At 39.8% G+C, this 16,700-nt stretch overlaps 1 protein-coding gene across 3 annotated transcripts in view; it reads left to right on the top strand.

The window, feature by feature from the left end:
* Window positions 1-16,700, top strand: part of PEPD (peptidase D) — a 365,025-nt gene that overhangs the window by 247,272 nt on the left and 101,053 nt on the right. For all 3 annotated transcript variants that reach the window (XM_046899469.1, NM_001079717.2, XM_046899470.1), the window contains 3 exons: window positions 1,342-1,525; window positions 2,802-2,929; window positions 14,876-14,939. In XM_046899469.1, the coding sequence (XP_046755425.1) occupies window positions 2,880-2,929; window positions 14,876-14,939 (114 nt within the window). In that variant the 5' untranslated portion in view covers window positions 1,342-1,525; window positions 2,802-2,879. The remainder of the gene's footprint in view (window positions 1-1,341; window positions 1,526-2,801; window positions 2,930-14,875; window positions 14,940-16,700) is intronic.

The raw sequence follows: 16,700 nt of genomic DNA, 5'->3' as shown, positions 1-16,700 counted from the left end.
AAAATATTTTATTAGCTCTTTTATGCTTTGTGCGCAGTACAAAATTACAGGGTTTACTTTTCTGATGCTGATAATGCCTTTCAGGAGATTATTTTATGCAGCTGTAAATGAAAGGTTACTTTCCAGATTGCCTATGAAAACTATATAATAATTAAGGTGTGGAGCTCTGCTTCTCCAAGGTTAAGCCCATTGGTGGTTTGTTCCTGCTATTTTAGCACAGTAACAGTTTAATTGTAGCTTTCTGTCGTCTCAACTGGAAGTATATCTGATAAAAAAAAAAGGCTCATCAGCCATTCAGAAGAATAGCTTCAATAAGCTGAAAGATGCTGAGGCAGAGGGGCAAACTGGACTTGCATCATAGGTTTTATTGATAAAATGGCATTTATCTGTCTTACGGAAGCTCTGAAGTATAACTTTTGTATGATAAAAACTAAGGGAAATGGGAGGGGGAGTACCCTTAGATTGTTTTCTCCACACTGAAAACCCCACACCAAGTCCTGAGTGCTTCTGTAGTTACGCTCCAGAAAATGTGAGTGTGGACCTATAGCAAATGGGACTGAATCAGCAATATCTTTCTGTAATGTTTTAAGCATTAGAATTTGTTAATAACCCTCTTATTTTAACACAAAAGCTCAGTACCTCTAAACAGCATTCTCTGAAGGGAGCTTCTGTTGAGTACCACCATCCTGCAGAAGTGTCTTCAGCTCTTTGCAGTGCTTGTGCTGCCGGAGCGGTGCGTGGCGGAGTATGATGGGAGGTGGCTGCTGTGTGTTGGCCATGTGTCAGCTCAGCCTCTTGCTGGAGCTGCTTGTGTGTGTGCAAGAGTGATGTACATACAACGGAAACTCACAGACAGTATCCAAGCATGGAGAACTCACTGTATGCCTGCTGTCTCCTATCTTTTCTCTGCGATCTTTTTTTGCTACTGCAGCACTTCCCAGAAGACCGCAGTAAAGTTTTGCAGGACATTGTGGCCTTTCACTTCTCTTTTCAGTAACACACAACTTGCCTTCTTTCCTTCTCTTTTGCCCTTACTCAACTGGACTGTGCTGTCATCACTTTCTACATCTGCTTTTTGTGTTACTGTACATGGACGAATGTAATGTGCTACTCTGTGGCCATAGCTCTAAGGTACCACTGTGAGTGATGTCTGCTTGTAGCTAGAGGCACTGGTTGTGTACAGCATCTCTTTCCCTTGACCGCTTGGAATCTTCTTTGTTGAGATTCGTAGAGAAAAGGAAGTTGAATTAAAGCAACAAGTGCAAGGTGTCCAAATTGTGTTGACTACTCTACCTTCCATTAACTTTCAATTAAAAAAATATATATGTATATCTTTTTTAGACCTTCTTTTTGGCTGGGGAATGAGACCTTGAAAGTGCCTGTAGCACTCTTTGCATTGAATAGAAGACGACTGTGTGATCGCCTGCGACAGCATAAGGATGTCCAGAAGAATTCAGTTGTTCTGCTTCAGGGCGGAGAGGAAACCCAGAGATACTGCACTGATACTGGTATTGTGTTTCGCCAGGTGAGAGCTGACTCAAAGCTTCAAGTCAAATTGAGAAACTGCCTCTTGAACTGCATGAGTTTTTAAACTATGTTTCGTTATTCTTCCCTATCTCAGATGTTTGCATTGCTTTGGCTCACTGAAATAGGCTTCTTTGTAACACTGCCTCTTCCTCTTAGTCACTCTCTCAAGGCTTTGCTATGTGGCTCTCCGTATGTGACATAGAGGGGCTTAAGCCTGTTCCAGACTCTATTGCCTAATGCTGTTTAACATGATATGAAAGGCATTAACTGAACTGAGTATCAAACAAATGAGTAACTGAGTCACAAAAAAACAACAACAAAAAACCCTTCTTTCTATAGTGAAATGTGTTACGATGCTCTAAACTGAATTAATTCATAAAAAAGGGTATTCAGTGTGTGTTCACTATTTTGCAGATAGTTTATTCCACATACCAGGATATATCTCAGAATTTACACGTCTTCTCTAGTTAGACTCCTCCCTGAGTACCCAGGTGTTCTCCTGTCGCAGGGAGGGCTTACAATGTTAATGTCACGCTGAACACAGTCTTTGGAAGAGTTGCCCTTACAATGCTTTGGTGATACATACCACTGCAAAGCTGTGTGCTTTGCATGGCTGCAGCAGTACTGATTCTTTTTTTTTAACTAATTTAAGCAGTTGTATGTTTTGAAGAAACAAAAACACCTAGTTCTAACGTAGATAGCATGCATCTTGATGCACTATTAGTATGCCTTTAAGAGGAGATGCATGTTTCATTGTAGTAGAGTGTATGCCTGTCCTCATCCAGACTCATCTCTGTATTGCTTGGTATTTTGTTGTTTGATTGTTTTATAATAACTCTTGGCTAAGGGCTGTTCCTATTGAAGCTTCCTTCTTCTCTTGGGGAGATTGTATCTTCACTTCAGGACTCCATCATTACAACCCAATGAGTCTGCACTCTGATTTTGCCTGGTGACATGATTATTTCTTCCCAATACTAAATCCTCTAGTTCTAGACTGGAAGACCATATTTTATCATGCTGGGTTAACTGTTGTGTATTTCTTATGGTAGCTTATTAATCTCTGATTGTTTCCACTTGCTAACAGAAAGATTTATTAAAACCTAAAACTAATTAGTCTGTAAAGCTTTAAACCTAAACTGCTTTCTTTTGCTCCAGAAGTAAAAAAAGATCTCCCTTAAGATGTGTGGAAGTGCAGATTGGTATGTGCTGTAGTGTATTTTTTGAGTTTGTAGAAGCAAGGGTTTTTTTTAAGAATGTATTTTGTCTTAACCTAGGAATCTTACTTTCACTGGACTTTCGGAGTAACGGAAGCAGGCTGCTTTGGAGCAGTAGATGTTGATACTGGAAGATCCATGCTTTTTGTTCCTCTACTCCCCGAAAGTTATGCAGTTTGGATGGGAAAGTAAGGCATATCTTTTAACTGTGTTAAGATGTATCTGTGTTTTTAATGCAACTATTTGGGGAGCTGAAATGCTATCTGCTTTTAATCGCACCGTGCTAATTGTAGTGATATGTCTGTGCAGTGATACAAAATGTGATCTTTTGATATTGATCATATGATGTCAAATGATCCACCGCTGTTCAGGAGAGAATACGTATGGAATTACATGGTATCCACGGAAGGAAGCTGAACCATAAAGAAGCGTATACTTTTACCCTTCAGACAGAAGAAATGATTTAATAAAGCGGGCTATTTAAGCTGCTTTAGTGATATGCAGCCTTGTTAGTTAATGAGGCTTTTTGAATGGGAGGGGATAATTTACGTTCTTTGGCATTTTGACTCTGAATTTTTCTTTTTTTGATGAACAAACTGACCAGGGAATGTGATTTTTTTTAACATCTATTTTTCTACCTACGTAGTAAATGTTGCTCAGTGCTGTAGTAGTAAAAGAAGTAATTTATATGTTCATTTCCTTTCTCAATCTTAATTGTATTTATACTGTCTAACAAACTGGAATTCTGTGTGTGTGTGTCTACATGGACTCAGAATATTGGATTACTTCTAATTTAATATTTGAGCTCATATTACTTCTAATTGAAGCTATCGGTTATATTTTAATGCTAATTTTGGGAAGAGGAAAACAATTGCAACCATTGCCATATGCTGAACTGTGTTAGACCATATGGTAGGGCATGGCTGCTGTCTTCTCAGAGAGTTTCTATGAATATCACTGCCTTAGACCTGCCTTGGAACTTACATTGTTTATGATCGTTTTAAAATGCAAATCCTCCTGACTGAAATACTTCAGCTGAAAGCTGCACATGTATGGGAGGGTGAGTTCTGTTTAACTCCCACCTGTGCTCTAAACTCTGTTCCCTAGTGGAGGTTGTTAGCATTTACAGACAAACCTTTTTCCTCCTTGTAGGCCCTTTTCTGTTCGTTTCCTACCCATGTGCTCTTTAAAACAGCACTGAAATCCAACCATGTTATTTTGTATTTCTAAATAACGTAGTGTTGTTTATATGTGGTAGCCTTTTTGATTTGTTGTGTGGCACTCGCTATTGATTCATCTACAGAATTATTCGTCTGGGTAAAAACGGTTTATTGTCACTGTGTCATTTCTTATGGAATATAATGATCTTTTCCCAGCAACTTTGTGTTCTAAATTCTCCTCTTTGCCTTTCCTGCATCTCTCTGTTTAGATTTCATTTTCCTTTGGTCAGCTGTGGCCGTGTACTTTTCCTGCTTGTCAGAAGGAGGATGTATGAATAATTCATCTGTGAGGCAGTAGCAGTTCTGCTTCATAAGTTAGTTGGCAGGGAGCGCTGCACACAGCTTGGGGTTTGTTCCTTCCCAGAAGAATCAGTTTTAAGTCAAAAGTAGCACTGGAGGAACAATGTTTGCCTTCCATCCTCTGTTTATCTACTGCCGTTTGCCTTAGAAGTGCTTTCTCTGTGCATGTGGAAGGTACTGTGTGCCTGTTGAAGAAGCATTCATTTTACATCAATGAAGCGTGGACCTGTGCAATGACCTGTATGATACTGGCAAGGCTGCTATTTTAGTGGGCCTGCAGCTTTCTTCTAATGCAGGGTAGGGTTGATTATTCTGATGCTTGCATTGCATTCTGTTTTAGTCAGTTGTGGGAGTCTGCTACTTGAGTTTCAGCAGAAATGCATGGTTTCTCTTCACATGAGCACTGAAGGTGCTGTGCTACTGGTACTGTACTACTAAGTGTATCGTGGGTGTACCCTTGTGTTTTCACTTCTGAAGGACATACCTTTGGGCTGTGTTCAAAGACATCACTATGGTACTGTGAGAGTCCAAAAAGTGAACCTTTTTACCACTGAATAATGGAAAAGTGGAGCTTCTTTGAAATTGCAGTGTTAGTTTGGCCAAAAACAGTGGAGTGCCAGTGAAAACATTTGGTTGGACATGAGATGACTTATACTTTACAAGTGAAACCATGAACAGTGGAATTATTTTAGCCTCCCCAGTTGCTCTAGTTTTTACCAGTGAAGGACGGCTTTGTGTGCTGATATGGTGTCTGAGAACTCTCATGAGCACAGCGTTGGCGAGGGCAGAGGTGGCAATGGCACCACTGGGCTGCGCACTGCCAGCTCTCCTGGTGCTGTGCTGAGGGTAACCAGCACTTGGGAAGTGTTACTTCTCTGTAGGGCTTCTCTAGAGCATCTGTGCTCAGACAGATCCGTAAATGGCTGTACAGGTACCTTTTAGAAGACCTTCATGCTAAAATTACCTCTGCAGTTTTAAAGGGAAGGAGACGTTTAACTCAAAGGTTTGACAGCACATCTTCTCAAAAAAAAAACAAACCCAAGCAAATAAATGTCTCTTAAAGTTGCAGTTGCAGAATCATTATGAGGATATATGTTTGACTGATGGTTTACGTTCACATTTGGAAGGAATAACAACAGTCAGCCTGTTTGTAAATGCTGAGCATGGGCAGTTCTCCTACTGGCAGACGAGCCCAGCTCTACTTGCAGAGATTTTCCAGCTAACTACTAAGAGAAGCATTTTGCACACATGGATGTTTACTTCTGCCCACAATCCCGCCTATTGTTTACAGGGCAGAAGCAGCGGCTCTGGCAGGATGGCTCAGAGGGTCAGGTTTTGCTGTTCTGAAATATTTGTCTAAATTTTGGAGGAAGAGTTGAAGAAATTGAAGTGGTAAAATGAGACCGTAAAGGCTTCGAAAACGTAATTGTGTTGTGGATGCCCCTCTTTCTCTGTGCAGTCTTACCTAGCCAGGTTGGTGGTACAGAGCTGTTAGCAGTTGTTTTGATTCCTCGGAAGCATTAAGCTGGTATCACTGCATGTCTTGCACAGAGGCTTCAATTTCACTAATTAATGCTGCACCTGCCATTTACCTCCTTAATTATAAATGACAGAACTAGTCAGTGTGCTGATTAAAGATATTCTATAAAGTAAAACATACTGTACAGCAGCTGCTTTATGTGGAGTGGGTGCCAAAATAACTTAATTGCCCTGCCATGTAAAGAATATTTTTAACAGAAAACAAAAATATTTAACACCTTCATGCTCAAACTTTAGAAATACATATTATGTGAGACAGAGCAATGTTTATGTGCAATTTCCTGTGTTTTCTTTGAGGCCCTGCTGGCTAATTGATAAGTATAACAACATTAATCTAATGTTGCATTGGTTGTAAGTGTATCTTTCCAAAAAGCTAATTGGAAACTACCTGTATATGAGAAATTGTCACACTTTGGGGTTGCAATGAAGCACAGTAAAAGCTTTACCAATGTTAATATTTCCCCAGTGACCTCATAAAGATGTTTCTCAAACTTTGGCATCATTTAGTAAGTAGATTATAATCCAAATCAACCTTTGCTTTTGGTGATTAGACTCGACTGAGTTCAGCAAAGCTGTAAGTTGTGCTGCTTATTGGAAAAAGTGCTTCAGTGTGGATTTAATTTTTCCTGAGTGCTTTTGTAAGAATGTTTTTCAGTTTGTCTGGGCTTTACAGTTTTTTTTTCCTGTAGACTGTATGTTGTCATGAAAAGTTGAAGCTTAGATGTTAAGAAGCTTTTTCCATCTCTTTCCGTCTTCTTCTGTATGAAGATGGCAGAAATTTTGTGGCATTTATACTTTGAATAATTGTGAGCATTAAATTGTGCAGCATGCCATGGTTATCCAGCTGTATCACGGTGGCTGGGGCTGGTGCATTAATTAGCCCTAGTTGTCACTACAAGAAGCTGTATCTATGCAAGCTGAAACTTGAGACAGCTCTGGAAAGGTAGGGGGCTGTATGTGGGAGCTGTAGGACACAAAGTAACCCACTGCAGTGGTGCCTCTTGGCACAGGTTTTGCAGGAATGAGGGACGTTTTCTGGATGTTTTCATGCTGCTGTACTCGCTGACCCCCTTCTTGGTAACATGCTCTGGGGCTGTGTGCTCAGGTAGTGTACTGTCAAAAGGGTCTTCGGTTTTATTTTCTGAGCAGACCTGGATGTCATCCCCTGATTCTTTTTTCCTTGCCATTTTTTCTCCCAATTAAAATATATCTGATGTTTTCATTTTCCATATCTATCAATTTGATCATTCCCCACCACTTATCCCTTTTCATTACCCACTGAATTTTTATTTTGCAGTAAAAAAAAGAAAATCCCTCTAGGTCATCTTATTCCCTCTTTGCACCAACTAGCAATTGCAATTTATCTGCAGGGTTTGTTGCCACCTGCAAATGCCATCTGTGGATCTCATGAACACATTCAGTCCTGTTTCCGAATCCCATCACAACTGATTTCGGCCTTTGTGGTATCCCACTAATGAGGACTTGCAGTCTGCTGCTGTTTATCGCTTCAACTTCTGAGAACTTCAGTCTGAACTGATATGGCATTTTTCAGTGCTGTAGTTGGAGGGTTTCCCAGCTCGTTTTTTTTATTTATCTATTTATTTTGGTTTTGACATTTGAAGTTTTTAATATAAATAGTCTTTGGGTCTCAGGTCACATTATAGCATTCCTGCCAAAGCCAATCTGAGTTGATTTTGGAGTGCAAGAGTCTTTAGAGAGACTTCTATCAAATACTTTGCTGTAACTCAGGTAGTACATCTGTTGCTTTACCTTTCAGTCCTCACAGAACTCTGTGCAATAAAGCTGCCTGCTTTTGACTGACGAGCCTGACTTGTGTAATTCCCCATGCTGCTTTTTTCCATGGTTCCATTTCTCTCCATAGTATTGTGATTTCCATTTCTCGCCTCCTGTTCATTTATTATGGTATTTCTCTGTGGATAAAAAATTACTTCTGTAGAGTAATTAGTGTCTGGATTGTGCTTGCCACTTCACTGATGATTGTTTTTCTCTAAATAGTGCTGCTTCAGTGCTCTGGCTTCTCAAATTATCAGTTTAGCCATTGTCTCAGTGTTCAGTTCTTACAAGCCTTGTTAGTCCTGGATAAATGTGCCCTGTTTTTAGCACTTTTACTACAGTAATTATTTTTATAAAGCTTTGCTTTGTAGATGTCTGAGTTTATCTGTATGTCTTCCTGAGAGTGCTTTAAAAAAGTAAAGTAATTTAAATCAGTCCATTGATACGCAGTCTTGATCAGGGTGCACCTTTGACTGGGTGCACAAGACAGTGATTTAGTATTTGTTAAAGTGTTTCTTTTTCTTCTTTTTCTTCTTTTCCATTTAGGTATGCTGAGAAATAGAACAAACCCTAAGTAAATCTGCTTAAAAACACCGTACTGGAGATTTTTAGATGTGGCTTTAAACCTCAGCATGAGAGAGTTAAGTCTTGACTATGCACTTCTCATGCCAGTGCTAAGAGGGAAAATGTCGGTAACCCTCAGCATGCATCTCTTATTTTATATTTCATTAAAGCACTAGCAGGGGTTTCAAGTTCAGTGGTATAAAGTCATGATAACATTTTGAGATATCAGAGAATTCCAGTTCTTTTGATCAGGCGTGCCATCTGTTTTTTCCCCAAGGATTTGGTCGCTGCTGGCAGCGAGGTGAGCTGCAGGAAGAGAAATGCCCTTGGGGAATGTGCAGCCGTGCTCCAACGTGGCTCTGCACCTCCACTGCATCTTCTGCTGTGGCTCAGTTTGAGCGTGGAGCTCTTGGCTTCTTCTAGGCCAGGATTTGAGGAGGAAGCAAAAAAAAAACCCCTCAGTTAAAATATCAACAGTGCTTCCTCTATTCTTGCACTTCTAAAATTGTTCTCAGCTGTTGCTGTTAATGGTTCTCTGTATGGTTTGTGTGTGCTACCAGCTTCAATGTGTCTGTCTCTGCAAGCCCATTCTGTCTTTGAGGCAGAACTCTGGAATAGCATTGTCTGTGTTGAGCTTTGTCAGGAGAAAGGTACAGAGAGTGAAAAAACCAACCATACCAACCGTATTGTAAAATCAGATAGGGAGAAACTTAATGAGTATTGATGTATCACAAGAGCTAAATGTGAGTGAAAAAGAGGAAGGTTGTGTTTTATTTGCTGTGTACCCCTTTTCCTGTGCAGCGTGCTGGAGCTCTGAGCATCAGAATCCTTGGCCTTGGCACTGCTGCTGGGAGGTATCAGAAACTTCTTTGTTAATTTCTTTTAAATTCTGTTTTTTTCAAAATCCACCTTGCTCTGTACGATATCAAAGGAAGCAAGGACAAGAAGGTTGCGTGTATGCAGAACTTCTGTATTTCAAAGCATAAAACTGAAATCTAGGTAAATGTGGAAAGGGACTAACGTTCAGGTTGTCAGAGCACATGCTGAAGGCTGCCTGCAATACCATCCAGCCCATCACTACTGCTCTGATTCATACCTCAATTCATGTCTTTTTAATCTTCTAATTTGCAATAGAGGAATTCCTTTGGCACATAGAGGTGATTGCATTTTTTTGGACAAAGTCAGGGACATCTGCTTGTATCTTGCAGAGCCTCCTGTGTTGTTCTTTCTAGCAGTTCTTGACACCCCCTTGTTTGGTTAATGTTTTGCCATCTGTTAATGTGATGATATTGTAATGAGGAGGGAATCTGTTGAAATTCTGACAGCATGAAAACATTGCTTTTGTATTCCTTTTCCTCCTTCACCTTTACTTTGTTTGCTGATGCATTTCTATTTATCTTAACCTTTTTTATCGATTCTTCTTCAAACTTTCACTTTGTTTTAGTTTGTTTCTAGTAAGGACTGAGAAATTGTCTTCAGTCTGGCTTGTGTTGCTTTGTGTCAGTGTGTACTGACTTCCCCTCTGAGATGGTAAGAGATGCTCACAATGGTTACTGACATTCTAATCTTTCTTTTACATTGGAGCCAACTTTAGTGTATGTCTGTTGCTTTCATTTGTGATGTGTTGGTGCAGTAAGACACTGTTCTTTCAGAATAGCTTCAGAACAAAGACAATGCCAGAACTCTGTAAAACCATTTGAATCTTAATATTAAATTTTCATTATAACTTGTTTAGATGTAAAGCAGATAGAAAGGTAGAAGCAATTTTTGTAATATATAAATAAGCATATAACTTATAATGCTTTTGAACTGTACTGATGGTTCTCACCTATCTGCTGGTTTAGACAAGTTGAAGAAGAGAACAGATAGAGAGCTCTGAATGATCCTGAGTGGGTGAGGTGACAACGCCTAGAGCAAGGGATTAATTCGAAATGGAGGAGAAAGCACGACTGGCAGTTGTCATTCAGACAGATTTGTCATTCAGACAACTGGTAATGGGTAGAAATGGTGCAGCTGCCATTTCTGCAGTGTCACTTATGCAGGTGTTCATTCTGGCTTTGAGGAAAATGAAAAACAAATGAAGAATCACAAAGCTCCGGTGATGAACTATTTTCTCTTCCACTAGTAAAGCCTGGAGAAGGTTGAATTGGTCCTAAAGGTGATGTTTTTATCCAGGTGTTTTGAAAGAGCAGACCACGGGGCTCTCCAGCCTGTTGTAAGAATGGGAGCAGGGAACAGAGAGATCACTCTGGCACAATCTAACAGCAGGATATGTAACAATATCAGATGCCTGAAAATCAGAGTTTCTAGAAATCGAACTGAAATCAAAAGTGTACTTATTCTGATCTCTCCTGGCTTTTATAGTCTGTGAGTTGCTTTTGGGCTCATTAGGAAATGTAAGGTACATAAAAATAGCCGTGGCATTAAGACAGTATTGTGAAAGGGACCTTACCATTCAGTGGACTGTGTAAAATGAAAAGGATCAAGTATTTGTGTCAGCCTGTCCTGGCTGCTGTACCCACGTAGGAATGCAGACATAGCCAGATTCCCTATTGGTTTTTATGCCATAAATTTGTTTACAGCCGTAATCCAAAGAAAGGCCAACAAAAACCCGCAATACTTGGAGGCCAAAATAAGTGTTATGCACTAACTGTGATAGAATAAGCTTAATATTTTTAGAAAAACAAACATGGATGGTTACAAGTAAAAATTCTTTTGCATTGCTACTGCAAATTTTCTATTCTTTGTAAAATAAAAACATTTTGAAGAATATAGAAAACATTTTGGAGTTGTCCCCAGCTAGAATTTCTCACCTTTTTGCAGTGAACATATTATTCATCATGGAAAAAAGTGTTCTTAATCTCTTATCCTCCTTCCTGCAAAGAGGTGATCAATCTTGAATTAGAATTCCAACTGAAATGATGAGACATTAAATTGAGTCACTTCAGAAAAATCTGAATTTCCTTTTGGAGCTCATCTGCTGTAGAAGAGCACTGAAAATCTGTCCTAGAAGTAGGCAAAAATCTGAATAGAAAGCAGTTGGTAAGAAAAAGTTGTTGCCTATTGATTATCATCTGGAAGAATATTTAGATGCGAAAGAGAAGATATGTACGTGTTTTAAGTCACAGATCTTAAGTAGTTGCTTTATGTGCCTTTCTTTCAGGAACAGTTTTCAGCCATTATAAATTCTACTCACAGTTTTTGTTTGGCGTTTGTGACGTGGATCCATCTCATTCATACCTCTCTTCTGCAGGCAGTTCTGAAAACTAAAACTCTTTTATCGTGTTGGTGTTACTGGGCTCGTGCTCCAGAGTCATTGGAATCCTAGCAGTAACATCAAATGTGTACAGTCTTAACGTTTGCTGTTATGAATTACTGTGCAGTGTAATGAACAACAGGCGTAAAATAGTTTTAGACAATGTGACCAAGTTTTTATTGGCTGGAAGGACAGCATGGTTAACAAAACATTATTAAAAACTTCAGGTTTGGATTTTGTCCAAAGGTATAAGAGGTTAAAAATAAATATTCTGTTTTTATTTATAGATAAGCTGTCAGAGCTGTTTATCTTACTGATGGATAAACAGAGGAGTCAGTATTTCTTTCCAAAGGATTGTGTTGAAAGGGAGCCAGTCATAACACTGTGGTCTGTCATGCTGGCAGCTCAGCCTGCACTGACGTGATTTGCTGGTGACTGTTTGAGCATCTTGGTGTTAAGATCATAGAATCATAGGATGGCCTGGGTTGAAAGGGACCTCAATGATCATCTCGTTTCAACCCCCCTGCTATGTGCAGGGTCGCCAACCACCAGACCAGGCTGCCCAGAGCCACATCCAGCCTGGCCTTGAATGCCTCCAGGGATGGGGCATCCACAGCCTCCTTGGGCAACCTGTTCCAGTGTGTCACCACCCTCTGTATGAAAAACTTCCTCCTAATATCTAAACCGTGTTCCATACTGCTGTGAATGCAGCTGAACCACATGGCAAAGTTTGGAATAAACTTGAAGTCTACACTGAAGTGATTTCTGCGTTCTGACTGTCCCAGGCTGTGAGAAGCCGAATCTTTGGGTGGCTCCATGTGTGGCAGGTACATGGGCATGGTGTGCTTTGAGAAGTTTGGAATGCCTTATTTCCATGATGACATGAAATGGTGACTTCTGTTCTGGAGGCCAGCTATTGAGATTTGTAATGAACATGAATATTTGCTGGCTGGAGTTATAAAAGTACAGTAGATATAAATGTTATTACACACTTTCTCCCCCAGAATTCTACAAAAACAAGGCTGTTGCTTCAGTCACATCAGGTTACAAAAGTTAATGTTTTTGAATAGGCAATGAAATGCGTGATTCAATAATGTTTGGGATCGCGTCTTCCACTTGGGTAATTCTTTCTAATTAATTTATGACTTGCTGTGGAGTTTTTGCTTGTAGTCTCTGCAGTGATTAATCAGAATTTTGGCAGTGGCAGCCCATAGCAGTGTTACAAAAGACAAAACCAAATGGAAAAATTGTAACAAATTAACTTATTTTACCTGCCTGAAAGTCATTTGTAGATGCAAGCACTCCTGATCTTTGTAAAGCATCACATGTACTTGAAATTATCAAAACGGATTATAACCTCTGATTTTTCACAAGGCCAGTGACCATTCTGCAGAAGGTATAATCCCGTGTAACAGTGGTGGTCAATGATAAGCTTAAACCTATTATGCATTTAAATTGTGTGAAAAATGAATACCGAACCTTGCCTCTGCTAAGAAGCTGCACTGGTTTGTTTTTACTGTGATGTGGTGGTTGGTGCATAAGAACTTCTCTGAGATTCCCACCCAGCCGGGAACCAACGTGTTGCTCATCAGTACAGTCACCCTGGTAGGAGCTGCCTTTGAGCAGAGCGTGCCCATGTGCAACTCACGCTCTGCATAGGAAGAAAGGAGTGGAGGAGGTTTTAGAAACTGAACCGCATGGAAGAGATAGTAAAGTGTCACATTGTTGGAACAGAAAGCAGCACATGGGATGAAATAGAATGCAGAAAGGGCTCGGTGAGGATTGTCATCCCCCCTTCTCCCCAGGCTTGTTTTGCCTTCTTCCTTGCTTTTCTGTGTGACAGTGCAGAATTTTTTTTACTTAAACACAGACTTCCATGTGCATTTTTTCATTCTGCCTGTCTAGTTCTGCAAAAGGTGGCTCTTAGCAGAAATCTTCCCAGTAACCCATGGGGAGACGTGCGTTCATTGCTGAAGTGTCGTGGCTCCCATGGGACGAGTGGAGGACAGCAGTCTGTGGGAAGTGTATGTGAACTTGTTTTACCATCTAGTCAGAGGTGCTAAATGGGTGAAGAGAGAAGCAAGGCAGAGCCTTGAGTGCTTCAGAGAGGAGCAGAGAAATCTTTGTGATTTGTACTAAAAGTTTGCTGGCTTCTGCTTTGAGGCAGCAGGAGGACCAGCAAGGAGGTACGTATCTGGGAAACTTGGTCATGTATCATTAGGTGCAGTGGAGTCATCAGTAACTGAAGGATGACCTGGTTGGATAAACAGAAGTTCAGAGCAGCGTGGGAAGTTGTTGTTTTCTTTGTCTCGAAGTACAGAAAAATTTCTCAGCCTTGAAAGGATGATGAGCTACTTGTGTTCCTTGGGATAACAATAGTGCTCATAAGAAGAGACATTGAAGGGATTACAGCTGGAATGGGATCAATAATGCTTTAATATTAAACATAAGCAAAGAAATAGACTGGTAACAGTTTACTATAGAGCGTGTAATTAGAGGAGGCAACAAAATAAGAAAAGGAGTTTTAAAACATTTGGTGAAAAAGGCAGAAATTTTATTATTGGCATCGTGGTAGTGAGACCTATTCTTACATAAACAGCATTAAATGAAGTGAATAAAATCTAACACATCTGTGGGCGTACTTTTAACTAATACCCGATTGACAAGAAACAGTTCTCAGATTCAGACTTAACAGGTAATTGCAAATAGCACTTGAGAAGTATTTCTTTATAGAACACATAGTACCATAAATTGGCTGTAAATTAGGTGGTTTTACAGTTGGGATCCTTCTGATAGCAGATGAATGGGTTGGAACTGTAAAAGAGAACAAAAATAGGAAGTGCTAAATCTGTTCATGATGTTTCTGGGATGTTAAAGTCACACGTGCCTGGAGCTCTGGGGTTCTGGAGAGGAAAGGCTGCAAAGCACTTCCCCGTGGTCCTCAGGCTGCCTCGTGCTCATGTTGATGGGCTTGCAGCAGGCAAGAGGCTCCTGCGGTTGTCGGGTGCCGGAGCAGAAGGTGGATATTTTGTTCATTCTTCAAATATAACAGGCGAGCTGGCCTGTTGCTATTTCGGCATCCTTCCACCATCTGGTAGGTTGGAAGATTGTAAACAAATGGCATGGTAAAGCTCTTCTAACAAAACTGTCTTATGTAGAGCTAATAGGTGGATGTGGGGGGGAAAAAAGACCACAGCATTTACTTCGGGAGGAGATGGTTGGAATATGAGTATCAAGCATGGACAGAGTTAAAGCACAGTGATTTTTATAGCTGTGGCAACTTTATCTGCAATCCACTCTTTTGAGAAATGGAATCAAGGATAAGAATATTGAAATATTCCTTATATCTGCTTCTACAGTTGTGATAGTAGAGGGCTTTTTTTTTTTTTGTCTGTGGCCTTGAACTATTAAATGTGACAGTAAAATTAAATCCCACTGTTTCTTTCTCTTGTTTCCCAAAGGATTCACCCTCCTGAACACTTCAAGAAAAAGTATGCTGTGGATGAGGTCCACTATGTGAATGAGGTGAGTTGTCTGAATACAGAATTAATATGTGGCAGTGATTTTGCTCCACTGTTTACTGGATATCTCTTGACTTGGTGAGGGTGTGGGGGTTTTTTTGTATTTTTTTGTTTTAAATTACTGGGAAGAGTCCTTCATTCTTACAAAGCATTCGTACATTTAGAAATTAAAAAAGGCAGAAGGGGCTGCCAATTTGGGCAGAACTCCGTGGTCTTAATCCAAAGACTGTCTCACAAACATGTTGTGGGCTTCATGAAAACTGTCAGTCTGTATCCTTAGCCAACAGAAACATTTGTTAAGTATGCTTTTTTTCAGTGCCTTGAAGCTTTGAAGGAGATTGCTGTCAGTAGGATCATGTGTCCTAGCTCTGACTGAGAGCCTCCAAAGAGCTATGAGGAATGGCTGCCAGCTTTGCTCTTAATTTATGTTGAATCATTCTAACGTTTGAATAAACAGCTATATTCTTAATTTTTAATGCAAGTGAGACTTTCTTAATCAGGTTTCTCATTTTATTTTTGAGCAGATGTTTGTATACTTAAGTTCCTGGCCAGGCATCTTTTTTTTTTTTTTTTTTTTAGTAGGAAGGCTCAGCAGGATGAGGACAGTATTCCTGCCAAGCTCTGTGGTTGATTTTCATGGAGTGCAGCTTGAAAAAGAAGAATCTGATATTTCTGTCCCTGCAGAACATTAACTGTAACTCACAAGGCACAAAATTCTGCTCTAATCAGCTGTGGGGATGCTTCATTTCATTTTCATAATGAGTCTGGTTATGAAGTGAGGTTTGAAGTTGAGGTGGAGGAAGCTGTGCAGAAGTTGATTTCTGTTGCGAGTTGGAATTGTGTGTAGTGTAGGCACTTCTCTGTCATACAGTGAAAATGGCAAGTAGAAAATGCATGTCTTACTTGAAAACAAACTAACCCACATCTGCAACATTTATTTTGGGTCACTTTAGTTGTTTTCCATCAACAAATGCTTAGAGAGCTCATTGATGAGAAAGAGATTTCATTAGGTGGACAAGTAAGTTAGTAACTTATAGGCCTTTTTTCACCTGGGCTATGTGGATTGAAGTTAGAAGCAGCTGAAGCCTGCAGTTTTACAGCTAGCTAAGGTTCTATCTTGCTTTTGCCTGATTTGCAAAGGAAATGGTTTTCCACCATCAGAACACTAGGGGCATTTTCAGGGGATGATTTTACGTCAACAAATAACCCATCTGTGTAAGTATGTAATCCTCACATTTCATTTTGAAAAGAGATAAAATATGGAAATGGTTTTTTTATATCTCACTGCAATATGCTTTATTTTATTACTATGATTAGTATGCTGTTAAGCCATTCTAAAGTTGGTAGAACTGTGCTGTATGGAATTATGTCATCTGTTCATTGCCTCAAGAGACGTGTAATTCAGTGCCCACCTTTCTGCAGCAGCTTTGGAAGCCCAGTGCTTTACACCCCCAAGGGTTTTATTCTCAGAGGATTAGGGCAGGAGACAATTCTTATGTTTCTTTTTTTAACCTTATAGTTATACTTCTTCATTTCTTACTTCTATCTAAACGTAGTTGCAACCAAAAGACAAAATGTTTAAAAATACTGATTTTATGAACAAAAAAACCAAGAACCATTAAGATCAAAGAATTTTAATTTATACTGAGTGTATATTGATTTTAAAAATAGCAGAACAGCAAACACTGAAGATATCTGCACATCTCCTTAATAGCACTGCTGTACAATATTTCAGATCTTTTTGTGCATTTAAATTTTCTTTCTC

This window comes from Gallus gallus, chromosome 11 (genome assembly GCF_016699485.2).
Source record: "Gallus gallus isolate bGalGal1 chromosome 11, bGalGal1.mat.broiler.GRCg7b, whole genome shotgun sequence".
NCBI classification, from domain to species: Eukaryota; Metazoa; Chordata; class Aves; order Galliformes; family Phasianidae; genus Gallus; species Gallus gallus.
This window is presented reverse-complemented; position numbering and strand designations above follow the sequence as displayed.